The sequence below is a fragment of the Aethalodelphis obliquidens genome, unplaced genomic scaffold, assembly GCF_003676395.1.
Source record: "Aethalodelphis obliquidens isolate GAN/ISIS:26980383/991018 unplaced genomic scaffold, ASM367639v1 scaffold43, whole genome shotgun sequence".
Lineage (NCBI taxonomy): Eukaryota > Metazoa > Chordata > Mammalia > Artiodactyla > Delphinidae > Aethalodelphis > Aethalodelphis obliquidens.
This window is the reverse complement of record NW_020837987.1, coordinates 7,815,150-7,841,156: the sequence shown is the minus strand read 5'-3', so window position 1 is coordinate 7,841,156 and position 26,007 is coordinate 7,815,150. Positions and strand designations below refer to the sequence as shown.

At 52.9% G+C, this 26,007-nt stretch overlaps 1 protein-coding gene across 1 annotated transcript in view; it reads right to left on the bottom strand.

Moving 5' to 3' along the window:
• The window catches only part of RYR1 (ryanodine receptor 1), a 116,001-nt gene that overhangs the window by 34,836 nt on the left and 55,158 nt on the right, over window positions 1-26,007 (bottom strand). Inside the window, exons 57-83 of the mRNA XM_027079462.1 lie at window positions 25,583-25,706; window positions 25,183-25,298; window positions 23,355-23,422; window positions 23,138-23,259; window positions 22,620-22,669; window positions 22,137-22,197; window positions 21,769-22,007; window positions 19,197-19,278; window positions 18,539-18,669; window positions 17,968-18,300; window positions 16,672-16,912; window positions 15,991-16,078; window positions 15,788-15,880; window positions 13,842-14,012; window positions 12,243-12,302; window positions 11,838-11,975; window positions 11,168-11,280; window positions 10,879-10,975; window positions 10,323-10,429; window positions 8,456-8,507; window positions 8,255-8,323; window positions 6,962-7,061; window positions 6,575-6,654; window positions 6,405-6,481; window positions 5,369-5,442; window positions 3,570-3,650; window positions 60-148 (exon numbers count right to left, since the gene is read on the bottom strand). Coding sequence (XP_026935263.1) covers window positions 60-148; window positions 3,570-3,650; window positions 5,369-5,442; window positions 6,405-6,481; window positions 6,575-6,654; window positions 6,962-7,061; window positions 8,255-8,323; window positions 8,456-8,507; window positions 10,323-10,429; window positions 10,879-10,975; window positions 11,168-11,280; window positions 11,838-11,975; window positions 12,243-12,302; window positions 13,842-14,012; window positions 15,788-15,880; window positions 15,991-16,078; window positions 16,672-16,912; window positions 17,968-18,300; window positions 18,539-18,669; window positions 19,197-19,278; window positions 21,769-22,007; window positions 22,137-22,197; window positions 22,620-22,669; window positions 23,138-23,259; window positions 23,355-23,422; window positions 25,183-25,298; window positions 25,583-25,706 — 3,056 coding nt within the window. The remainder of the gene's footprint in view (window positions 1-59; window positions 149-3,569; window positions 3,651-5,368; window positions 5,443-6,404; window positions 6,482-6,574; window positions 6,655-6,961; window positions 7,062-8,254; window positions 8,324-8,455; window positions 8,508-10,322; window positions 10,430-10,878; window positions 10,976-11,167; window positions 11,281-11,837; window positions 11,976-12,242; window positions 12,303-13,841; window positions 14,013-15,787; window positions 15,881-15,990; window positions 16,079-16,671; window positions 16,913-17,967; window positions 18,301-18,538; window positions 18,670-19,196; window positions 19,279-21,768; window positions 22,008-22,136; window positions 22,198-22,619; window positions 22,670-23,137; window positions 23,260-23,354; window positions 23,423-25,182; window positions 25,299-25,582; window positions 25,707-26,007) is intronic.

The following is a 26,007-nucleotide window of genomic DNA, read 5'->3' as shown; positions in this document are numbered from 1 at the left end:
CCAACCATGGCCCAACAGACCCCGACCCGGGTCACACCTGGACGGCCTCACAGCCTCACCTGAAGCCGCAGGAGGTAGTCCACAGTGCAGATGATGATGTTAATAGTGGTTGTATTCCCTGTCTGTGTCCGTAGGTAGTTTTGGAAATCTAGAGAGGTGAAAAGTCACTCATTTATTGAGCATCTACCATGTGCTAGGGGAGGTGGACAGTGAGTCCTTTATTCTTTTATGCAATAAATGTTTATTGAGGGCCTATTGTATGCCGGAAGGCATATAATCATTAATTTACTTAAAAGCTCTTTATCAGTACCTACTATGTGTTAGGGGAAGATGGAGGATCATTTATCCATTTGTCTAATAAATATGTATTGAGGGCCTACTATGTGCCAGATGTGGTGGAGGGCCAGTCATTTACTCATTTTTTCCCCCAAAGTATTTATTGAGCACCTACAATGTAGCAGGGGGAAATGGAGATTCAGCCTTCGTTTGTTCACAGAAGTTTTTTACTGAATGCCTACTATGTGCTGGGAGATCGGAGATTGGTTATTTATTCATTCATTTATCCAAAAAATATTTACTGAGCACCTACCAAGAACCAGAGGAGATAAGCATTTGTTATTTATTTATTTGTTCATTTATTTAATATATATTTATTGAGCATATACTATATGCTAACGGGAGATGAAGACTGGTCACATACTTTGATACTACAAATTTCCTGAGCATTTATTATGTGCCCTGGAGATACAGCAGCAGGAGAAGACAAAGTCCCTGCCCTTGTGAAGTTTATATTATCATGTAGTAAGTTTTCAGTCTTTTCTAACTGCAACCTACAGTAGGAAATCCAGTACATATTTACACTGAGACCCAGTACGCGTGTCTAATCTGAAATTACATCCACATATACCCGAAACAGAAGTTTCACATACCCTTACTATGTGCCATACGTTCTGCTATTTTCTGCCCTGTACTAGTCTAGTCAACTACAAATGAATTCTGAACTCAACCCACTAAATGTGTAGTTCTCAACCTCCCAACCCTGGCTGCACATTAGAACTACCTGGAGGATTTTAAATATCCCAGTGCTCAGACCCCATCCCAGACCAATTAAATTAGAATGCCTGAGTGAAACCTGAGCTTTAGTGTCTTGTAAAGCTCCCCAGGCATACCAATGCGCAATTAGGAATGAGAACCTCTGCGATAAACTTGATTCACGACCCTCTGGTGAGTTGGTTCCCACTATTTGAAAAACATTGCTCTATGGCAGAAAGCTGATAACTGTTAGAGCTGAGTGATGGCTTCTTGGGGGCTTATTATACCATTCCCTCTACTTCAGGGTGTGGTTGAGAAGTTCTGGAATAATGATGATGATGATAAAGGCTGTGATGGGGGAAGCTCAGGGGGTTGGAGGAGCCCAGAGGAGATGCCTGACCCAGACAAGGTGGTCAGGGAGGGCTTCTTGGAGGAGGGGACCTCTGAGCTATGACCTGAAAGATGAGTAGGAGTTGGCTGCGCAAATTCCTCGCTGTGTGACCTCAGGCAAGTTACTGAACCTCTCTGTGTGGCAGACTGTGCCTTGGTTCCCCCATATGTAACACGGTGGTCACAATAGGCCCTACTTTAAAGAGCTTTGGTGAGGTTTTAATGCTTTAGCATATATAATGAACTGAGGACAGAACCTGGTACATAAGCGCTCAATAAACAATAGCTGTTCTTAAAGGGCCTTAAAGAGAGTGCTGAGGTTAAGAGCTGCACTTTGGAGCAGTGACTCTCAAAACATGGGCCCAGACCAGCAGCGTCAGCATCTTCCGGAAGGAAACCTGTTAGAAATGCAAATTCCTGGGCTCCGCCCCAGAATTACTAAATCAGAAAATCTGGGATGGGGTCCAGAAGCCTAGTTTAACAAGGCCTCCTGGTGATTCTTAGGTACGCTTAAGTTTGAGAACAACCTCTGTAGGCCCATTTGCCAAATGACCAATTCATCAAATTATCAAGGCAATGAAAACAAGCTTCAGTGAAATCCTTCTGATGTTATAGCAATGTCGCGTTGCCCAGGATGGCTTCAACAGCCCTTGAAAGCTTTTTTCTCCCAAAGTTTTACTTCCACCTGATTTCCCTATAGCCACTTCACAATCACTATATCAGGCTGAATGTCCATTTTGCCTGGTTTCACATTACAGACGAAAAGTATACTCAAATATTCAAGATTTTATAAGCAAATGGACAGGCTTTCCCATCAACCCTAATTCCTTTTTCTGTGTTCATTTAAATCAGACTGTATGCCTAAATGGTTAATACGGCTCCCCGGCTTTTGTCTGCTCTGAATGGCACTGAATACTCAAGACCTGCAAGGCATCTGAGATTTGAAAGATATTTCAAATATTTATTCGACTGGGCTGGTTAATGAATCCACAAATTTGGGCAGAGGACCAGATTGCAAATTTGGTGGGAGAGAGAAATCCCACCATAAGAACATTCTCATTTCCGAAAAGTCATAGACCCAGGGAATAAAATTCATTCTAAGCCCCAAAGACTGATGCCACCTTTGTTAAAGAAAGAAAACCCCAGTCACATGGCACAAAGGTATTTAATAAACCTTGAAGAAAAACTAGCTGTGGACATAAGAGCTTATGATAATACAAAACAATGGATCATGCTTTATCCTCTGTTGAAAAGAAAAAAGTGAAGATTAAAGACGTTTACCTTAAAGAACACTAGCCCAGTGGGGTGCGGGTTCTATGGAGGTTAGATTTATAATTACTCCCTTTCTTATCGTGAAGGTTAACTTCTGGGCAGTCTGTGGTTTCTTATCACCCACTAAGTGTTATAACCACAACCTTGAGACTGTACACGTTTGTCATAGGAAACTGAGTTGGGTACAATGTTTACTGTTCAGAATTTCAACTATTCCTTTAAGGTTGTAAGCTGTGTGCCACACGAGGTTGTATTTTCTCACCAATGACGTATTTAATTAACTTGCTGTGTCATCCTTGATCTGGTTATATTGCCAGAACCAGAACAAAAATTGTGAAAACTCAAACTTGTTTCAGTTAGCCAAGAGTCTGTAGGCCTTCCTCGTGGCCAAGTATTTTATAAGCAAAATGAATAGGTGGTTCTAATAGATTCGTTTAAAAATGCCCGGCAGTTTTTCCCTCTACAGACCCAGACTACGGCCATCGACCACATTTACTGAACTTTGGCGGCTGCTGCGAAATGCCTGTGGAAAAGTGGCATGTGGCAAATGGCTCCTTTGTGAAAATTGATTTGGGGCCAAACTGGGTTTTGGCAGATTGCTTTTGGGGAATTGGACTGGCTAGAGGAGGTGAAAGTGAAGCAAAGCGGCTAGGCTCCAGACATGCAAGAGAGATTTAGGAAGGTGGGCAGGCAGCACTAGACACTGGCTGGGAGTAAAGAATGAACGACAATGGGATTGAGGACAAGGCCTGGATGGGGGCATTGAGGCCATCACTGATAAGGGGAAGAGGAGACTGGAGATCAACTCAGGCAACCCTTCCAGACCGACCCCAAACCTTGGCCTTCTCTCTATGTCAGCCACCCCTCCTCCTCACCGTTATTGTGCCCCTCGCAGAGCAGTTGCAGGAATCGGAACAGGTCTTGGGTGAATTCATCATCTGCCATGACCTTCTCTCCTGGGTGGAAGAGGGGGGAAGGGGCCAGAGGGATCAGATGCGCCAGGACACAGCACGCATGCACGTGGCCCATGCACACTGCACACGCATGCAGAAAGCATGGGGCGCGCAGGGAGGAGCAGCCACGCCTTTAAAGACAGCATGAGGGCCCCGGGCATCCATGACACCAGAGTCTAGGACATCAGCAGATGGAAACTGAGGCGCCCTGAGTCATGAAGCTGGGGCCTCAAGTATCTGTCTACAATATCACTGTCCCTTTGATGTCACCACCTGTGTGACAGCTGGGAGTGTCTGTCGACAGAGGTTCGGGCTGCTGTTACCTCCCTCAGCCCCCCTCCAGGACAGTGTGGGGCGGTTAATGGATTACGGGGGGGTCAGAGTCACTTTCACGCAAAGGCTCTGAGCAGGAGGGGATTGAGCAGGGGGATGGGAATCCAAAGCCAGCCAATTGGCTCAGATGCCTTGAAAGCAGCCAATCCAGGAGAAGCAGAGGGGGAGGCATGTAAACATGCGCCAATCAGAACGGGCCTCTGAAAGAAGCCAATCACTGTGGGCTGTGGGGCAGGGAAGGCTAGATAGCAAAGGTTCGGGCCAACCAGAGCAGGCGTAGAGGAGGCACGCACACCAATCAGAGTGGCTGCTTGGGGGCAACCAATCTGGTTGGTGGATGGGAGCCCCAGACTCGATCAACGTGGGGTCGCGGGCGCAGAGAGCAGGGTAGGTGGGAGAGGGGTTCACCCCACCTCGGGACTGCGAATCTGGGTCTGGAAGTCCGAGAACATCCATCTGGAAAGGGATCTTTGCCATCTTCTCTAGCTTCTGTTTTACACATGGGGAAACTGAGGCTTACGGAAGGTAAGCGTCCCATGTGTTGTTAGTGGCTAATCTGGGATCCGAATCTTGGTCTCTGGACCCCTGATCTCGAGACTTTCCTCGGGCATGGACCCTCCCTCCCCTGGATGACCCAGATCCTCAGCCCCCAGGTGGAGGGGATGGGTCGGGGTTAGAAGGAAGGGGTGGCAGTAGCATAGCGCGGGAAACGGACTAGGGGAATTACCGTTCTGGCGGTTGATGACTGGGGCAGCCGACAGGATGAGAGGAAGAAGCAGAAGAAAAGAGGGGAAAAGGAGGCAGAAGGGGACAGAGAGACGGACAGAAACACACACACAGTGACATGGTCAGGCATGAAGGCACAGACACAGAGAGAGGAACAACCCACAGAGAGGAAGAGCGACAAGGAGCAAGGAAGCAAAGAAGAGAACAAGAAGAGGGTAAAAGCAGAGAGGAAGAAAGAAGAGGGGAGAGAGAGAGAGAGAGAGACGGGTAGGTACAGGTGAAGAGGCAGGAGGCGAGGATCAGGGCAGAAAGGTTAGGCACGTCACAACACGGCAAAGAGGAGACTCGATTAACTCGGATTAGGGACATTAATGAGAGAACAGCAACCAGGGCTGGAGACTTGGGGCAAGTGGAGGGTGGGGTCCATGTGGTGATGGGTGAGAGAACACAGAAGGACACCCAGGGGTGGGACCATGGCGAGGGAGACTCTGGAGGAATGGGGGGAGGCAGGACTGGGGACCACTGCAGGGGGGAAACCTGGGCACACTCTTGGGGAGGGAAGGTGTCTTGGTGGAAGGGAGCTCTGGGCAATTGGGGGGGGAGGGGGTGGATCCTGAAAGAAGGGGATGCCCCAGGGAGAGGGAAGCCCAAGAAGGCCTCACCGGTTCCATCCTCGTTCACCATGCCCAGCCCCTCTGCCTTGTTCTGTCTCTCGAAGGCATTGAGATCCAGGACACTGAGGGAAAGAAAGGAAAGATGGTGAACACGTACTGAGGCCTCTGCCCTCCTCTCTTCCAGAGCCTGGTAGCTTCCCCACGGTGGAAGGTGGTGAGCCGTCGTAAACCATGAGTGAGCTGAAATCAAGAGGAAGCAGAGGGCTTCCCTGGTGGCGCAGTGGTTGAGGATCTGCCTGCTAATGCAGGGGACACGGGTTCGAGCCCTGGTCTGGGAGGATCCCACATGCCGCGGAACAACTAGGCCCGTGAGCCACAACTGCTGAGCCTGCGCGTCTGGAGCCCGTGCTCCACAACAAGAGAGGCCGCGATAGTGAGAGGCCCACGCACCGCGATGATGAGTGGCCCCCGCTTGCCACAACTAGAGAAAGCCCTCGCACAGAAACGAAGACCCAACACAGCCATAAATAAATTAATTAATTAATAAACTCCTACCCCCAACATCTTAAAAAAAAAAAAAAAAAAAAAAAAAGAGGAAGCAGAAACCAAGAGCTGATAGAAGCTATGCAGTGGCAGCTGTGAGGTCAGGTGGGGCAAGGATGAAATGTATAAAAGTTGAAATCAGAAGGAAACAGAAACCATCAATTAGCAAAAGCTTCAGAAAGGCAGCGAAAGTCAGTCAACCGCAAGAGGAGAACAAAGGCAGACGGCAGTGCAGCCACACGAATAGGGGTCATCGGAAAGAGCCCCAAGTCCCTGCTGCCTGAGTGTCCCTTGAAGACTCAACAACCTTCCGGTTCCAGCTGTCTGGATCCTTAATACAACTCGTTCTTAAAGTCTGTGGCATTTTGCCTCCCTTATCATTCCATGTGAATCCTTGTAATAAACTCCCTATTATTTGAGCTGGTCTGAGTGTGTCTCTGTTCCTGGAACCAAGAGAACAGACCTGGAACCGGAGGTGGTACGAGGACTGGGGGCTCGGCTACACCAAGCAGCTTCACTAAAGATGTGCACTAGAGCCCACCTGCAGGTTTGCATCAGCGCCTGGATACTCTGGAAGAAGCCAACTTCCTTCTTGTCCTTCAGGTAATCCAGCATTTTCTGCAGAGGGGGTGGGAGTGGAGGGGGAACTGGGGGTCGCACAGGAACCTCCCACCCCTCCCAGCTCCCCTCCCAAGTGCCTTCGCCCATTACCTGCTGCACATCGGCATTGCCTCCATTCAGGATGGAGATGCCCAGCTTCAGGGTGGAGGACACCATGGCGCCCGTCTCTCCTGCAGGGGATGGGTTGGGGGGCGGGGCAGGCAACGGATGGTCCACTTAGTTTGGGAGCAGTGTTCTTCACTCACCAGAAAACAGCCATCCCGGGGGATGTCAGAGAATGGGGCAGAGGAGAGTGCAAGGGCATGTATGCAGGGGTGATCAGGACTGAAGGAATTGGTGAGAAATTGCAAGGCAAGTGCGTGAGTGCAATCCACATGCATGAGGGGTGGGAGAGTGTGCCCGCTGGGCGCACAGGGGATGAGTGGGCTGGGGACGGGGGGGTTCACTCAGGAGGAGCTGAATGCACGCGCAGGGCACCTTTGCAGGCACTGATCATCTGAAGCACCATCTCCGCGGTGCCCCGGTTGTGCAGCCGCGCCTGCTGGTACAGGAGCCTCTGCTTCTCCATCTCTTTCTCCTGCAGCAGAGCCCGGCCCACGGAGCTGGGTGAGTCCAGGCTCACCAGCCCAGCCTTTCCCCCTCACAGCCTTGCCCTCACCGCTGCCTTCCTGCTCCAGCCACATCCCCTGGCTCATCCCTTCAACTGTAAGCTCCTTCTATCCCCTGGGACTTAAGTCTGCGATTTGCCTCCTGCACCTACACAGGGCTGGGCATGGAGCAATCGTAACCTGGCCCCATGCACCTCCAAGGGGTTAATGGATAGAATCCCAGGGGGTCTGTGAACATGGATGGGGAAAAAAGTTATACTTTTATATTTCCCATCCTCCCTCTGAAATGTAGCATTTCCTTCCGTTATGGATGAGGCCATAAATCACAACAACATTAGCAGAATCCGTGGTTGTGTCATCCGTACACATCACAGACGTTTCCGTATCACATCATTTTTAAAGACATCTCGAAACATCACCTTTTTAGTTTTGGCCGCACTGCGCAGCTTGCGGGGTTGAACCCGGGCCCCCGGCATTGAAAGCACCGAGTCCTAACCACTGGACCACCAGGGAATTCCCTCGAAATATCACTTACGTTCATCACTACTTATCAATTACAGTAGCTCCTGGATCCACTGTTAGTTCTTGTTATTTGGTAGATTAATAGAGAAGTACGACTATTACTGTGTCACAAATTTTTAAAGCAATATTTTGATAACTATTTCAACATGCTTGTTTCCTCTGCTCTGGATTCGTTTTACACATTTAAGTACAGGATTCTGAGAAAGGGTTCATCCGATGCCAAAGGGGACCCTGACACAAAATATGTTGAGAAACTTGGGGAAATGCTTGCCGATCACCTTAATGAGTGAAAGGACGGGTTAACTGCATTTACGAGCTCTCTCTCCCTGCCTGGCCTTTGCGTATGCTGTGCCCCTACCTGGAACACCTTTCCCTTTTTCTTCAACTGGCACATTCCTTTTATCCTTCTGCTCAGACATCCCTTCCTCTGAGAAACCCTCCCTGAAACCCTTCCCCCCGGGCTGGATCAGGCATCTTGCCTGGGCCCGCATGACCCCCCTGAGCTTCCCTGGCTTCCCCCCGCCCTGACCCCTCTGCCCGTGCCGCCTAGGGCCGGGCCCAGAGCATTGCTGACTGAATGGGGGATAATGAAGTCAGGATCCCCCATCCCTTTCTTCAGGGACTGCTTGATCCCACCTACCTCAAAGGAAAGCTCAATCTCCTCTTCTTCAGCTTCGCCGTTCTCCCCTCCCTCCTCCAGGTGGCAGCTCTGGGGATAGGGCATCAGTTAGAGATGATGGTGAACAGAAGAGATACCCCAGGCCAGTTCCAGCCCTTTCAGTGGACAGGCATTGCAGCTGAGGGGGAAGGGAACCCGCCCTAAATGGGGGCAGGGCCTCACCTTTGCCATGATATCGGCATACGCTATATACAAGTAATCTTCTTCCAGTTTGCTGAGGAAGTAAGTGGGGAGACAGTCAGGACCCAGGAGAGAGGAACCCCATCTTATAACAGCTTCCAGTTTTCCTTTGGAGAGCCACCCCTCCCCATGCTCAGGCTGTGTGGTTTAGATGGGGTAGGACTCTCCATTGCCAGACTGGGCGTGTGATCAAGGCTGAGCCAATCAGTACTTTCTATCTGCTTGGCTACAATAGTAGGTAAGAGATGGTCATGTGATCCACTCTGGTCCACTGGAATTCATTCTGGGAGTTTTGCTGAAGCTACTGATAGAGCTGCTCCCTTTCCACTGGGGTTGCTGTGATGGTGTGATGGAAGCCTGGAGCTTCTGGGGCCATCTTGCCACCTGACAACTGGTTGGCTCATCTGACAACTATGACCAACCACCTCCTTAGGTCTCCTCTGTAATAATACTACTAATAACAGCAGAGGTAATGGCCAACACCCACTGAGTTTACTCTAGGGTGGTTTCTGTTCTAAGCGCTTGGTATATAATAACAAATTGATTCTCACAGTAATTCAATGAGGTAAATATATAGTTAACCCTTGAACAATGTAGTTTTGAACTGCACAGGTCCACTTACATGTGCATTTTAAGAAGAAACACTGCTACAGTACTATGCAATCCATGGCCGGTTGAATCCATGGCTGCAGAACCGCAGATATGGAGGGCCAACTATAGAGTTATACCTGGACTTTTGACCACATGGAGGGTCAGTATCCCTAACCCCTGCATTTTTCAAGGGTCAATTGGATTACTAGCCCCATTTTACAGACGAGGGAAACTGAGGCACAAAGATCCTTCTTTGCCAGGGTCATAGAGCTTGTACTGGGATTCAAACCATGGAGCTTGTACTGGGATTCAAACCTTGTACTGGGATTCAAACCTGGACAGTCTAACTCCAGGGTCATTGCCGTCCCAGAGGACAGAAAACAGAATACTCAGTTTCCCAGTCTCCCTTGCAACTGATGGTGGCCTGATGTCAGAATTCTGGCCAATGAAACATGTGCAGAAGCCCACCAGGGAGAACCTTCCTAGGACAAAAAGGTTTTGGTCTTGCTTAAGGGAAAGCCTTTCCCCTTCTTTCTGCCTGACATGTGGTCATGATGCCTGGATGTCAGCATCCATCTTGTAACCACCAGGCAACAGCTCAGAATGGCAGGGCAGAAATCCTGAACAAGTCTGGGTCCCTGTCAGTGTCATTGTGCCACTGCCCAGCCCTGGACTCTCCACCTCCTGACTTGATATTACATAAGAAAAACAAATCTCTGTGCCTCTATTTCCTCATCCACAAAAAAAAAAAAACGTTGATAATAATATCTATCTCATAGTGTGACGATTAAGGGAGAAGATCTATACGTCAAGTGTTTAGCATGATGCTTGACACATAAAAAAACATTTAATAAACACTGCTATTTATTCCCATGACTGCCACTAGCCCACACGAAGCTTTTGTGTGAAATAGGCAAAGGCCCCCCTTCCTCACTGCCATCTGTTGGAAATTTGTCATAATATTCTGATTTTCTCCCTATAACATACTGTAGTACATTGATTTTGTTTGAGCAAGACATTTTCTTCTAGAAAAAGCCTAAATCAATATTGCCTGTGACGTGAACACTTCAGAGGAGATGCCCTTGTGAAGTGCTCAGTCTGCACAGTGGTACGTGGGAGCTCTGCCTGTCCTAGTAAAATGATATTAGAAGATCCGCTATGGGGCTCCCACACAGAGGGTCTCTCTTGAGTGACAGGGAGGTTGCGGGAGTGGGCAGAGGTCGCGGCTTTCTCTCTGGGACCTAGGAAGGGCCCTCACCTCTTCTCAGTCAGGGCGGTACGGCTGAAGTGCAGGACGAGCTGGTGCAGGGGGTCTGGCTTCTTCTCCTCCACCTCTTCCTCCTCCTCTTCCTGCTCACCAGCTTTCTGGAGGGAGGTGTGGGGCTCGGGGGAGGGGCTTCTAGGGTCCCCACCTGTCTCCCCCCAGCCCTGCTGGGCTGTTTTTGTTTGTTTGTTTTTTTGCGGTACGCGGGCCTCTCACTGCTGTGGCCTCTCCTGTTGCGGAGCACAGGCTCCGGACGCGCAGGCTCAGCGGCTATGGCTCACGGGCCCAGCCGCTCCGCGGCATGTGGGATACTCCCGGACCGGGGCATGAACCCGTGTCCCTTGCATTGGCAGGCGGACTCCCAACCACTGTGCCACCAGGGAAGCCCTGGGCTGTTTTTTTTTTTCTCTCCCCCAACATCCTTCACCCGGCCCTGGTCCCCATACCCCCCAGTGCGAAGGGCGACCCACCCCTGGAGGTGTACAATGGACGGCTGGGCCCCAGTCCTATCCCACTGTGCCCCGACACTCCCAGGCAGGCCCCAGCTCACCGAAAGGTCATCTATCATGCGGCCCTCGAAACTGTGGTCTTCAGTCAGGATCCACGCCGCCTTGTAGCTCTCCACAAACATGTTACAGGCCCGTTGCCTTTGGGGGAAAGATGTGCGGTGTCGCTGAGACCTCCCCGTCCACGCCTCTCTGTCCTCCCACATATCTCCTCCCCTAACCACTCCCCAAAACCCCACTGGGGTTGACACTCCATCCTCTTGCCTCTTCAGCCACTCTTTCTCCAAGGCCCCTAGAGGTTCCCTCCTCCATGGGTGAGGGGGGATGTCTTACGTGGGCAGGTTGTACAGGGGGGTCATGCGGAAACAGGCGACGACCGCCCTCCGGCGCTGCTTGGACAAGAGCTTGTGCCACACGGCCTTCTTGGACTTATAAGGGTGCTCGATCTGGAGGCGGGATTATCTGTCACGTCTCCAGACTCTGCCCCTGGTCTGATTCTCACTTCCAGCCCCGAGTGAAACTGCCCATCAGTGCCCACGTCCAAATTCAGGCCCGACTCACAGGGCCGCAGAAACACCCTGGCTCCACCCACAGAGTCAAGGTTCTGACCTGTACTACTCTGCTATCAGACTGGAATTTCCCTCCTACGCCCCGCCCGCAGACCCGGGGCCACTACCCAGACCCCGCCCCCATCTCAAGACCCGCCCAAGGCACTGCCCGGAGAGTCAAGGCGTCTTCACTGGGCCTGACTCGCAGACCCAAAGTTCTGCCCCTGTCGCCGTTCCCAGGCCCAAGATTTAGCGCCAGGTCCTACCCCCCAGATCAAAGTTTCCATCCTAAGTCTGGCTTTAAACTCAACTGTCACCACACCCAACAGATTAAAGGCCCGCCCCTTGCCGCGCTCAGAGTCCCAAGGTTCACCCGCAGGCCCCGCCCACAGGCTCAAGGACCGCCCCAGGCCCCGCCCAGAGACGCAAGCTTCGGCAACTCAGTAGTAAGACACCTGCTCCAGATGATAGAGCACTGCAGACACTTCCTGGACTCTGCGCACGATTTTCTCCGGGTCGTCAGCGTCCTCCTCGCGGCCCGGGAGGCCCCGGTACAAGGCCATCTGCCAGCGTAGAGAAGGGGAGCCTTCGACCTGAGAGGAGGAAGGACGGTCCGTATGAGACCCCTCCCCTGCCCGCTCCCTCCTCTCTCAGCCGGGCTTCTCGAAGCGCCCCTCTGCTCAGAGTGGGCTTCTCCGGCCGCTCCACCCGCCATTCAATGCTGTGATGATTCACTGGGGTGCTGAATACAAGGTTCCTCTTTCGATGCCTGATACATAGTAAGTGCTCAAACGTCGGCTGTTACTCTTGCTGTTAACCTGACATGCCCGTTTCGGTTGCACGAGGAGGAGGAGGCGTACCTTTCCCTGAAGGTGAAGGTTGTTTTGCAGAAATTCCCGGACCTCCTCATCTGTGTCTTTCTGGGGAGACATGACAGGCTGGGTCACTCTGGAGGGCCAAGCGTCCTCCTTGACCTACAACCCTTTCCCTTCCAGCCCCATCACCCCAGCAACTGGTGAGAGGCTTGTGTGGGGAAGATCTGAGAGAAACTGAAAGGATCCACAGGTCAGGAGTGGTCAGAGAGGAGTCCTAGAGGGCATCAGAGGCCACAGAGGAACCTTGAAGAGACAGGATTAGAGGGGCCTCGTTGGGGGTGTGAGAGGAGGTAGGGGGTGACATGAGGCTATCCCCAAAGGTCAAAAAAGGTCAGAAGAGGGTCAGAGTGGGGCTGGGAGTAAGTGGGAGATGGGCAGGGAGTTTCTGAAGATTAGAGGTGGGCGAGGGGGATTAGAAGGAGACGATAAGGTCAGCAGAGGTCATAGGGGGTCAGGCAGATCACCCAAGTCACTGGTGGGGTTTACACGGAGGCTAAGGGAGGGATCAGTAGGGTGGGGTTTCCTTAGGGTCCCAGGAGAGGGGGCCCTCATGACGAAGTAAGTGGGCAGAGGGGCCCAGGAGGGCTCGTAGGGATCTCAGCAGTACTCAACAGGTCCTAGGAGGAGAAAGGGGGTGCTTGTGATATCAGGGGAGAGTCAGTGGTCTTCAGGGCCCTCGGGTTAGATTGTCAGGGTGCTTAGCAGGGTCCTGGGGTTCTAGGGGTCTTGGGGCAGAGTCCTGGGAGGGCTTCTTGGGTCCCTGAGGCCACAAAGGATCAGGGAGGGGGGTTGTTATCCCATACATTGGATAAGAGGGGTCCCGGGAGGCCTCTTTGGAACCCCAGAGGGCTTAGAAGGATTCAGGGGCAGGGTCAATTGAGACCTCAAAGGTTTCAGTGTGTCCTGGGGAAGAAGCCATTAGGATCCTGGGGGCTACTTAGGGTCACAGGGTGCTCACTGGGCCCGAGAGTCTTTGGGGGCTCAGGTGGGTGTCAACAGAGTCCCGGGGGAGGGGTCAGCAGGGTCCTGAGGAAAGATGTGGTGAGCTGGAGAGGTCAGTGGGATCCCAGAGGTTCGGGGTGGGGGGTGGCCAGTGGGGTCACGAGGGGCTCAGTGGGTCCTGAGGAAAGATGTGGTGAGCTGGAGAGGTCAGTGGGAACCCAGAGGTTCGGGGGGGGCAATGGGGTCACGAGGGGATCAGTGGGTCCCGAGGGACTTGGGGAGGTCCTGGTAGAGGGCTTGGAGGAGTTTCGGGGGGCTCATGGGGTCTCAGCTGGGGTCCCCAGGTTCCTAGCAGGTCTGGCATGGCAGGGGTGTGGTGCTCTCAGTGGCCTTTCCAGTTTCCAGTGGGGTCCCAGTTAAGGTCCTTTGGTCCCAGAGTTCTGACAGCATCCCAAGTATCCTGTGGGGAGGCTCAGGGCATCCTAGGAGGCCCAGTGGATCCTCAGGCTCCTGGAGAAGGATGCAGTAGGGTCCTAAGGGAGGGCCTTAGTGGGATCCTGGGGGTTCAGTAGGGTCCCAGGGGCTCAGTGGGGGTGCTGAGTGGGATCCTGGTAGGTTCTCAGAAAGGGGCTGAGCAGGCACCAGGGCATAGCGGGTCTTGGCCAGTGTAATGAGCTCCTGGTCCGTGGGTGCACACATGTTCAGGCCGATGGGCAGCATCTTCTTGAGCGTGGCCACAATCAGCGACGTCTGCACGGAGTACCGGTCCCCCCGGCGCTTCTTCTTGGTGCGTTCCTGGTCTGAGCCACCTGACTGTGGGGACACGGGGGCTCAGCGCCAGCCTGAGTCTCAGCCTGGCCCCTGCTCCAGCCCCAACCAGCTACCACTGTCCACACTCCAGCCCCCGCCTGAATACTAGGCAGCCCCCACCCATGCCAGTTTCCACCCCAGACCTTGCTAATCTTTCACTTCAGACCCCCAGCCCTGACCCTAGACCCTCCCAGATCCAAGCCTCTATCCCAAATTCCAACTTCTATCCCAAATCCTTCCAGATTTCCCTCCATTCCAGGCCTTCTCAACTTCTGGCAGTCTTCTCTCAGAATCCCCCCAGAACTTTCAGTAGGACACCCCTCCTGCCCCTACATAACACTTACAACCCCCACTTCAGAGCCCAAGACAGAATTCCCAAGAGTGAAGTGAAGATGTAGAACCGTAAAGAGTCCCAAGAGACGAGAGAAGTTGGAAGAAAAAGTGAGAGAGAGAGAGAGACACTGAGAGACTGAGACAGACAAGGAGACAGAAGATGCAAGAAAGATCCAGAAAGATCTGGAAGCAGAAGCACAGAGCACAGAGTCCCACAGCCATGTTCTGGAGCCTTGGGTGCAGACCCATGGCCTGGGCCACCCCAGTCATGCCAATGAGAAGCCCCAGTGACACGCTTCGGCCGGAGCCACATCCAGGCCAGCTTGTGATACGGAGCATGACCCATGTGCCGGCATATGCAGCGTCTCGCGGGGTCCTCACAGAGCCCTGGGGCTGGGGGGCCACTGCCTGGATGCCCTCCAAGGCTCAAAAGGTTAATATACTTGTCCAAGGTCACACGGCTAACTGCCAAGAGTCAGGATTCTAACCCAGGTCCATCTGATTCCAGAGCCCAGGCCTTAAACCCAACCGTGCACGTGCCTTTCCCACCCCCATTCCCATTCCCTGGGACCTCAGCCCAAAATGCTTTGAAGCTTTGGGGAAAGCTGAGAGGGGAGTTGGTTTTTTTTTTTTTAAACAAAAGTTAAAAAAAATTCAACAGCCAAAAGTTGAGGGCCGGGAAGGGAATGGTTGGTGGGAGGTGGGGTGGAGGAAGAGAAAGAGGATGAGGGCTGGGGAACAGGGGCAGGGGCTTTCTGGAGGCAGAGCAGAGGCTGGGGTTGGGAGCGGGGTAGAGGGTATTAGCCAAGAGCCATGCGGAAGGTCCCAGACGTGGGGCTGACCTGTACATCTCCCACCTGCTTCATCAGGTTGCAGACAGAGACAAGAAGTGTTACCCCAGTCCCTCCGAGAACCCCAGGCCCCCTCAAAGTCAGCCCTAAGCGCAGCTCCTCTGCCCCACCCTGATGCAAATCCCCCAGCTGGGCATTTCCAGACCTCACTCAGGGTGGTGGGTTTGTTCTCTAGACCCTGTCTTTTAGAGGGCAGTTCTGGGAAGGATAAGAGGAGAGGAAAGGGGGAGGTGTGGGATAATGGGATAGAAGGAAAGAAGTGGGTGAAAGGAGAGGAGGAAATTGGGATGGCGGAGGGATATGGGGAGGAAGATGGGGAGGAGGGTGATGGGGAGGAGAAAGCATGTAGGGAGGAGGGAGGAGATGGGAAAGAGGAGGGAAATGGGGGGAAGGAAAAGGACGGGAGGGAGGAGGTGGGGATGAGAGAAGGGGGAGGTGGGGAGGAAGGAGGAGGGAGATGGGGCTGCTATGAGGGCTGCAGGGAATGTGACTAGGACAGGGCAGGCCGGCGGGGTGAGGAGGGTTCAGGTAGGAAGCCCAGGAAGCTGTCCTCTCCCTCCCTGCGAAGTCCTCTTCCCAGAGCAAAGCACCCACCTTGGCCATTTTGCTCTTGCTGTCTGCAGTCAGAAATGACATGTTGTTGATCTCATTCTGGACCACAAAGTTCTGCTCTTCGCGCTTAAAGTTCTGGGGGTGCGGGGAGGCAGTGTTGGGGATCAGACAGGGTGGGGTAGGGCATCTTTGGGCAGCAGCTTCTCGGCTTATAGAGAGGAGGGGCAGGGTGGGTGGGGACTCACGTGGGACTTGGACCAGTAGATGAAGATCTCGCCCACCATCCTGAACAGCTCCTCCGCATTGGGATTGGGCTCGGTCAGCCAGTGTGCCCTGGGCAGGCAGGGGAAGGGGCTGGTGAGGGAAGAGGGCAGGGACCCCCACAGAAGGGGCCCACATGGAGAGACCTCAGGGGAGGGGATCGGAGACTCCAATGGGAGGGATAGAGCTTTCTAGGGTAATCTGGCCATTCAGATGATTTAAAAATTATCAATGACCTTTCCTTAAAAATTGTTTTTTCTTTCTCTGACCTTCTTATTGAAGTATTACGTACAAAGTTTCAACTTGATGAATTATCACCAAGTGAACACACTTGTGTAACTGCCACCCAAGTCAAGAAATAGAACAGTTCCAGTCCCCGGTCTGAAAGATGCCCTTATCCAGACTTCTAGCCCATGAATTTCTTGTTTAAGATTTAAAAAAACTTTCGTTTCTAAGATTAAAAAAAATTTTTTTTAAGATTTAAAAATAATTTTATTTATTTATTTTTGGCTGCATTGGGTCTTCGCTGCTGCACGCGTGCTTCCTCTAGTTGCAGTGAGCGGGAGCTACTCTAGTTGCAGTGCGCGGGCTTCTCATTGCAGTGGTTTCTCTTGTTGCAGAGCACAGGCTGGGGTGTGTGGGGGGACGGCTGGGGACATGCTGACCTGTTGTTGTCCACGTAGCGGATGAGCAGTGGATAGAGGGCGTACAGGTCCCGGCAGAGTACAGAGAACTCATCCCGCACCAGAAGCTCGCCCTCCTCGGCTTCCGCCTTGGCCTCTAGGCGCAGCTGCTCCTCCTCGGACACCACCTTCCCTGCCCGCTTGCGCAGCCGCCCGATGGTGGGGATGAAGTGTGAGTGCAGGAGCTCAGGGCGGGCCCGGCTCACGATGGGCTGGGCAAACACTGCAGAACCAGAGGGGGCGCAGGTGCTGCTGGCCGGCCACTGACTCCAGCACCTGACCTAAGACCTCTGATCCCACCCCTGACCTCTGTTCCCATCCCACGACTTCCGACCTGTACCTCTGACCCAGCAGCTGTCATCAACCCCAGCCTGACCCTGGCTTCTGACCCCAGCCTCTACCTCTGATCCCACTCCTGACCTCGGGCTGTGACCTCTGACATAGCCCCTGATCCTGGATCCCAACCCTAACCCTTGACCTGAAACCGTGACCCCTCAGCCCGACACAAGTCCTTGACTTCTGACTCCAACAACTGAATCCTAACCTGATACCTTACCCTAGCCTATGACATCTCACCCCAGTCTTTAACCTCTGACCTGGTCTATACCCCGACACACCTCACCACATGATTTCTGACTATGACCCTGGTTTCTTACCACAGCCTCTGACCTCTGACCCTGCCCTCTGACCTCAGCCCTGATCTCTAGCTTGGCCCTGATCCAAAACTTAACTCCTGACAAGGAACTTACAAGTCATGATTTTTTTTTTTTTTTTTTGGCCACACTGTGTGGCTTGTGGGATCCTAGTTCCCCGACTAGGGATTGAACCCAGGCCCCTGCAGTGAAAGCCCAGAGTCCCAACCACTGGACCGCCAGAGAATTCCCCTGACATGGAACTTCTGAACCAGGAGCCCCAATCTTTTAAAGATTCATTTCTTGACCTCTGACCCAGAACCCTAACTGTCCATATCGGGGACCCTGATATTTGACCTGGTCCTCTGACCCTTTGTATAAGGAACTCAGCCTTCTGACCCAGTTTCTAACCCATGACCTAACCCTCTTCAAGGCTCCAGAAATTCAGACTCCAGCCTGGAGGACTCCCAGGACCCATGCTTCCACCTCAGCCTGAGATTCTGACCCCTTAGGACGACCTCTGGCCTTGTGACCCCGAGAAAACTGAGCTCTGACTCCTCCCCACTCCCAGAAAACCATGGACCCCGGGATCTCCCTCTGAGGCCATCAGGCCCAGGGACCGGAGCCCCAGGCCCGCCAGACCCACCAGCCAGCCGCTTCATCCACGAGGCCTCGTCAATGCCCAGGTTGTTGACGATGATCCGCAGGATGTTCCCCAGCAGGGAGTTGAGATGGTCGGAAGTGATGGCTGTGCAGGGGGGAGGGGCCCCTGCAGGCAGGGCAGGCGGGGGTGCCTCGGGTCCGCGCTCCCACCAGCGGGGCAGGTAGCTGCACAGCATGGGCAGCGTGATCTCGATGACGTGCGGCATCTCTGTGTAGCGGGCCCCCGACTCAGCCAGCCCCCCGATGTCTGCCATGAGCCGCTCCAGCACCGGGATGTCAGGACACATCTCCTCCACGCTATTGGGGAGCCCCAAGACTGGGGTGCGGGGAGGGGGTCAGGGCATGCCAACCCATCATGCCCAGACCTCAGTGTCCACACCATAGCCCAGAGCACCCACAAACTCTGGGGTTCCCCAATCTGGAGCGCCCCCAACCTGAGGAATCCTCAGCCCCTCAGAGCCCCGACTGGGCCACACCACCCACAGTGGGTCTCCCTGGAACCTGTGCAGGTGGAATATAACCGTGGACAGCTGCCCCAGCCCCGCCCGACTTACTGGCCCGCTCCCGGGGAGACTTCGTGGTGTACACTGAGCAGGCGTTATACTCGTTCAGCTGCGGTTCCAGGAACGCCACCGGCATGGCCGCTGCCAGGCAGGCGAGGCACTCGCCCAGGGCTGGCCGAAGCCTGGAAGACGAGGCTGTGCTCAGCTCCCACGCCCCCGCTGCCCTGTCCTGGATCCCAGTCCCTTCCTCACAGAAGTGCCTCTCCCCAGGACACTTTGGGGCAGAGATGCCACTCACTGGTGGTCACCAATGCGGCCGGTTCCCTGGGTTTCCTGAGTGCCCTTTTGCTCTACCGGTGATTCTGGCACTGCCAGCGGCCCTCCCCAGTGCCCCCAGCATGCCTGGCTCCTGTGGGCCGCCAGGGTTTCTGCGTACCCCCTGCCAGCCCAGAATAACCTGGCATCCTGGCCGCCAAGCGCCTGTGCCCACCTGGCCCCCAACCAGTGGCCTCCACTTTCTTCACCGGCCTTCCTCCGAGCGCCCTCACGTGGTCATCTTTAGGAACTGCAGTGGCCACGATGCGGACGTCTTTTGAAGACTTTGACCATTTCCCGGCTTTTCATTCACCCCCATATTCTCCTGTGCCCTCCCCGCCCTGGGGCCCCAAAGTATCCACCCCAGCCCCAAACTATGGCTGTCTCTCCTTACTTTTCCACGTAAGGGTTCTTGGTGGTTCCCAGAGAGTAGATACTGCACAGCGTTCGGTAGCAAGAGACCTGGACATCATCCACTGAGGGAAAGAGGGAGGGTGAGGGTCCGTACCGGTTCTTCTCTAACCCCCTCCCTTGTCTCCAAATGACGGGTAAGAGCAGGGGCTGTAGAGCCAGCCTGCTATTTACAAGTTTTGTTACTTGAGCAAGTACCAACTCTCTCGCGGCCTTAGTTTCCCTCTCTGTAAAATGTAGATAATTATAGTATCTTCCTCATGGGGTTGTTGTGATGATTAAATGAGTTAATACTCAGAAAGCAATTGGAACAGGGCACACAGGAGGCACTCAGTGAAGGCTAGCTGTTCTTGGAGAGGAGTCACGGATCTCTTGATGATGTGATGGACATTCTCTCCAGCAAATGCAAACAGACATCCAATTGTGACTTCAATATTGGTTATCCACATACCCCCCACCCCAGAAGGCCAGGTTAAGAACCTCATCCACTTCCTAAATGTCATGGGGCAAAAAGAGGGCAGGGGGACTGTTCTAGATTGAAAAGAGACAACAGAGACATAAAAACCAAATGCAATGGGAGAAACTTCGCTGAATTCTGAATTTTAAAAAAAATCAAAGACATTTTGAGGGTAATAGGGAAATTTAACTATTGTCAGGTTAGGTGTGATACTGATATTGTGGGTACACGAGAGAACGTTCTGTAACATTCAGGTGTTGCAGGCTGAGTATTTAGGGATGAGGTGTCACTGTGTGTGTGCAACTCACATTCAAAAGTTCAACAAGGGCTTCCCTCGTGGTGCAGTGGTTAAGAATCTGCCTGCCAATGCAGGGGACACAGGTTCGAACCCTGGTCTGGGAAGATCCCACATGCCGCGGAGCAACTAAGCCCACGCACCAGAACTACTGAACCTGCACTCTAGAGCCCACAAGCCACAATTACTGAGCCCGTGTGCCACAACTACTGAAGCCCGCGTGCCTAGAGCCTGTGCTCCGCAACAAGCCACCGCAATGAGAAGCCGGCACACAGCAACGAAGAGTAGCCCCCGCTCGCCGCAACTAGAGAAAGCCCGCGTGCAGTAGCAAAGACCCAATGCAGCCAAAAATAAATTAAAATAAATTTAAAAACAAAAAGTTCAACAAAAAGTTTGGAAATACTTTCACTCATAAAGTGAAAGGTAAAACAAAGGGGGCAGATTGTTAACAATTCTCTTCTTTCTACTTTTCTGTATGTTTTTAAAATTTCAGAATAAAATGTTGGAGGGATTCCCTGGCCGTCCAGTGGTTAGGACTCCTTGCTCTCACTGCCAAGGGCTCGGGTTCGATCCCTGGTTGGGGAACTAAGATCCCGCGTGCCCCATGGTGCGGCCGAAAAAAAAATATGGAGCCGGGAAAGAACCCCATCCAAGAGCTACTTCTTTAAAATTTTTGTCAATGTCAAATCAGCAGGGAGCTGAGGCAGGCTTCCCCTACCCCTCGGTCCCCACAGCCCATCCTGGATGCCTCCGATCCCCTGGGCCCCTCACAACCACCGAACCCCAAACTGACCTGGGCATCTCTCTCAAACTTGTTATTTCTTCCAACTTGTCTCATGGAGGCCCCACTGTCTCCAGGTCCCAGGCCAGGGCCTCAATCTGGATGCCTCCCCTCTACAGCCTATCTCCTCGGCCTCCAAGACATCTCTCCCACCAGCTCTTCCTGTCGTTTCCTGCCTCTGCCATGCTCTACCTCTTGTAGGGCTTTTTGAGTACCTGAACATACAATGTCATCACCCCCTATTGGGTGTTTTATCTTGCCCGTGTCTCATTAACAACATTATGTTACACACTGTATGCATTATGTTACAAGATCCCAGGCTGGGTCACACACTGTAGGTGCCATTTGGTAGGATAAATACAGCAGACACTGCCAATTGACTCCCAATATCTGCTCTTACCTTCTTCCTGCTCTTCTCTTCTTCCTGGTAAGAGACCTCCATACTTAGCTCAACACATGAATGAAGTCTACCATCCTAGCCTTCCTTACAGTGACATGTGGCCATATGGTAAGTTCCGGCCAATAGGATAAATGTGAGCAGAAGTGATGTGAGCCATTTCTACGTTGTTCCTTTAAAAGAACTGAGGTGCCCTCCTCTGTCTTCTCTTGTCTCCTACTGGCTAGAATGAGAAGGTGGTGGTGCACCCTCTTGGACCATATGGATAAAGGCAATATTTCAAGGATGGCAGAGCAACAAGATGGAAGGAATCTGGGCTTCTGACATCATGATCAACCTACCAGTAGACTGTTACATGAAAAAGAAATATATCTGTCACTTGTTTAAGCTACGGTGATTTAGGTTCTTTTGTTAGAGCTGTGGAATTAATGCTCTGATTAACTCATTCTCTTACCTATCAATTTTCTGAACTGAATGCACACTTTGCTTATGGCAATGAATCCTCTCAATAAATATAACACTGAAACACCTGCAGATTCTATCAGGCACACTGGGATGGGTGGTGTTGGTTGAACTGACCCCCCCCGCCCCGCCAACAACTGCCCTTGGGATCAGGAGCCCTTACGGATAACATCGTCTCCAAACTGGTGCTGGGCGATGTGCTGGAAGAGCGTGGTGAGCACAGGCAGCAGGGCCACGGTGGTGTAGGTGAGGTTCTGGCCCACACCCTTCACCTGCGTGCGTGTCTGCGACACCTTGCCTAGCCGCAGGTTCTCCACCATCTTCTCGATGTCCTCCGAGGCACTCTCAAAGAAGGAACGGAGGCCAGCCTTCACGATCTCGGGGCCAGACTTCATCACGGTCCTAACAGGGAAGTGGGGGCAAACCAGCTTCAGAATCTGAGATTCAAGATTGAGGGGAGTCTAGGAGCACAGGGGTTGGGGATGGGAGCACGGTTAGAATGGGAGTGGGCACCACGACCCTTAGCCCCACCTGGCATCCAGGGAGCGTGCCAGGATATGAAGACAGTTGACCACAGCTGGGGCATCCGTCCCTTGGGGAGGAAGTTGGGCTTGGGTGAAGAAAGGGTTATGGGGACAGTACCTCCCTCTACAGCCAACTCAGCTGATCTCTCTTCATCCATCCCCACCCCACCTAGACTCCCATAGGCCCCTGTCCTTCCCTCATCCTGGCTGTGATCCCCCTGCCTGTCCCTCCCCCATCCTGGCCCTGACCTCTGGGCTGTCACCGTCTGGTGATGAGTCTGAGAGTTCCATGACGGCAGGGCCCAGGACTATCCCATCACTGCTCTGTCCCCAGGACCACCCACTCCATGTGCAAGTCCAGAGGAAGAACACAGTGAAAGTTGTTCAGATTAAGGCATGAACCGGGGCCATATTTCTTCAGGGCGAGGGGTTGTGAAGAGGGGAAGAGAGGGAAGATTGGAGAGAAGGGCTCGGGAGCAGAGCTACTTACCAAAGAGAGAGACTCGGTGACGGACAAGAGCGGCAAGCTTGCAGAAGAGGCTGAAGAAAGAGAAAGAAACAGGACAGGAGAAACAGGGAGCGAGGACACCAAGGGGACACAATGAGAGGAGGAGGGACAGGGAAGACAGGGGGAGAGGGACAGAAGACAGAGCCAGGAGGAGAAAGGATGATGGGGGAGAAAACGAAGGAGACAGAGGGGGTGCAGAGGGGCAGAGAGATGAACCGGCTTGAAAGTCACAAGCAGTAACTGGTATGCTGGGGGTGGGGAGTCCGGTCTGCCTTTCTGACAGGGTGACCAATTAGTCCCAGGTTGCCTGAAAGTCCCATGTCCTGGGGCACACCAGGACGGTTGGTCACCCTATAGCCCTTCCATCACCTCTGCAGGTAGACTGATCAGTGCCCAGCACCTAGGACAGAGCCTCTAAGGTCCAAGGGTGGGAGGAAAAGATCCAGGATTACAATGCGGTGAGGTCAGGGGTGTGAGTCACAGGTCCCAGGGGGGCGCACCTGGTGATCATTTCCTTCTCCTTGTTGGAGGCGTGGCCACCACTGCCCAGCACTTTGGCTGGTGTGGACAGGAAATAGAGACAGTGGTTGGTGAAGTACTGGTTGATCAAAGGCAGCAGGATCTGGGGGCGTGGGGAAGAGACGAAGGGGACTGGGTGAAGAGAGAGGAGAGCCCACCAGTCCCCAGCCTCCTCCAGCTTCTGAGCCCGCCTCTCACCTTGGCAAAGAATTTAATCTCCTGTTCGTGAGGGGACTTTTCCACTCGTCCACTGCTGACCACAGCCTCTGGTGGGGGAAGGCAAATAGGGGTCATGGTGGCTTCAAGGCTAGGGAACTCAGGGTTTTCTGAGGGGGCAGGGTTGGGATATGATAGGAGATTGCCTCCTGGTGTGAAGTCACTTGTATTGGCTTTGAGGTAAACCTCTCTCCCCTATCTTTCATCTGATCCCCCTAACTCCTTGATCAAACCCTTCCTGAGACTGAAAATGGGGAGGAGGACAAACTGGGATGGGGTAAGGCCATGGAACATCGCCCTCCTCACCAATCACAAGTCCTTTTCTTTCTGAACTTCAGTATCTGGCACTGAGTAGATGTGGAATGAATGAATGAAACAAGAAGTCAATGTAGACAGATTAGATTCAACTTTAAAGTGGAAATCTGTTTCAGTCGTCATCATCATCATCGTAGTGACGGTAATAATTCATATTATTCAACTAATAGTACTATTAAAATAATAATAATAATAAAAAATAAGGCTCCAATTACTAAACACTCGCTATGTCCCCTGGCGCTGTGAGAAATGTTCTTGCACAATCTCCTCCCAACCTGGAGGCCTGTATACTTGGTCCTTCATTCCCATTTTACAGATGAGGAAATGGAGGTGAAATAGCTCACTCCAGGTCACTCAGCAAATAAGTGACAGAACTGTAGCTGGTTATGGTGAACAGAATCCCCCTTTCACAGATGAGCAAACTGAGGTTCAGGGAGGAGAGGGAATTGCCAGGAGGCTGTGCGGCATGGAGGTCTGGCTCACGTGGGATTTGGGGTGAGATGTATGAGTGAATCCTGCTGGGCCACTCACTCACCTGAAGGGAATTTGGGGGTTCCTGGGTGGCTCTTAAGGGGAATGCTGGGGCTCTCTAGGGGAAGCAGGAAGGGATCATAGGGGGCCCAGCTGTGATTCTTAGTGGTATATAAGAGGCATCTGTGGGGCATCCCAACAGCCTCAGCCTTCAGAATAGATCCAGAATCTGCCCAGTTCTCACTCTCTTCTGCTCCTGCCCCCCTCAGTCTGCTCCCACAGGCAGCCAGAGGGAGCCTGTGAACACCCAAGGCAGATCAGGGCCCTCTCCTGCTTAGAATGCTCCCGTGGCACCATCTCACTCACAGCAAAAAGCCACAGTCCTCACCATGGCCTGCAAAGCCCGTCACGGTCTGCCTGTCACTGACCCCATTTCCTCTCACTCTTCCCCTCTGTCACTCTGCTTCAGCCACATGGGCCTCCTAATACGCACATCAGCGACCGCTGCTCTGGTTGTTCCTCTCCCTAAAATACTCTCCCCACACGACCACATAGCTCTCTCCCCAGCTTCCTGGAATACTCTAGTTATTTATTTGACCGCACAGCAGGGCACGTGGGATCTTAGTTCCCCGACCAGGGATCAAACCCATGACCCCTGCAGTGGAAGTGCAGCATCTGAACCACTGGACCGCCAAGAAGTCCTGGAACACTCCGTTTAAAATTACAACCGGCCCACACTCCCAACTCTCTTTAGCTAGCTCTAGTGTATTCCTCTTCCCATAACACTAATGACTTTCTGACACACTCAGTGATCTCCTTATTTCCGACTTTAAATGGCTGAATCCACCACAGGAATGTAAGTTGCAGGACAGGGATCTTTGTCTTCTTGTTCACTGTCTTATTGTCAACCCCTAGAACAATGTCTGGCACAATGATCAGATGAGGGGAGGAAGGAGAAATGAATGAACTGGGTGCCTTTGTGAAACTGCAGCTAGGGCGGGGACGGGGAGGGAATTCTCCGTACCCAGATGGGCGATAAACTCCTGAGAAATGTCCATCCAGCGGAGCAACTGCTGCAGGAAGCCGAAGGCGAACCGTTTCTCAATGGAAGACGTGTCCAGTTCCATGTCCTTAAGGCCCCTGCGTGCACGCAGAACGAGAGGTCAGCCCAGACGCAGAGCCGCCGTGTTTCCCGCCTCTTTCCACTTCGGCCTGGACTCCCCCAGGCCGTGCCTCCGCTTTCCAGGCCCCACCCTTCTTAGGCTCCTCCCCTCTCTGGCCCCGCCTCTGCCCCCAGGCCCCTCCCCCATCATCTTCCTCTCTCTGTCTCCGCCTCCGCTACCTAGGACTCACCTATCCCAGCTTTTGCCGGGGTTCCGCCCACTTTCCCTACCCCTCCCGGGCCAGCCTTCCAGCCCGCTTGCCTGGTGACCGCGTAGCCGTTCATCTGCAGGAACTTCAGCAGCTCCTGGGCCTTCTCTCTATCTCGTGCCTTCTCCTTGGCCGTGAGCGTGTCGTAGGGAACCAGCAGGGGGTGCGTCCCACCACCTGGGGCAGCAAAGACCAGAAATCAGGGGCGTGGGGGTTGACCCAGGCTGCTCATTGAAGTGGTTCCTGAAGTTGAGGGTGTGCATAATTATAGTAATAAAGACAGAGATAAGAATAACCAAACATTTCTTTCAGAGTCTCCTCACATCCTCACCACAGCCCTACAGGAGTAAATGCTGTGGTTATCCCCATGGTAGAGACACAGAAACGAAGGTTCAGTGGGGTGAAAGCAACTGTTCAAAGTCACACAGCTCTAACCCAGGCCCTTATGACTCCGGAGCCTGTGACTAGGGGACTACGG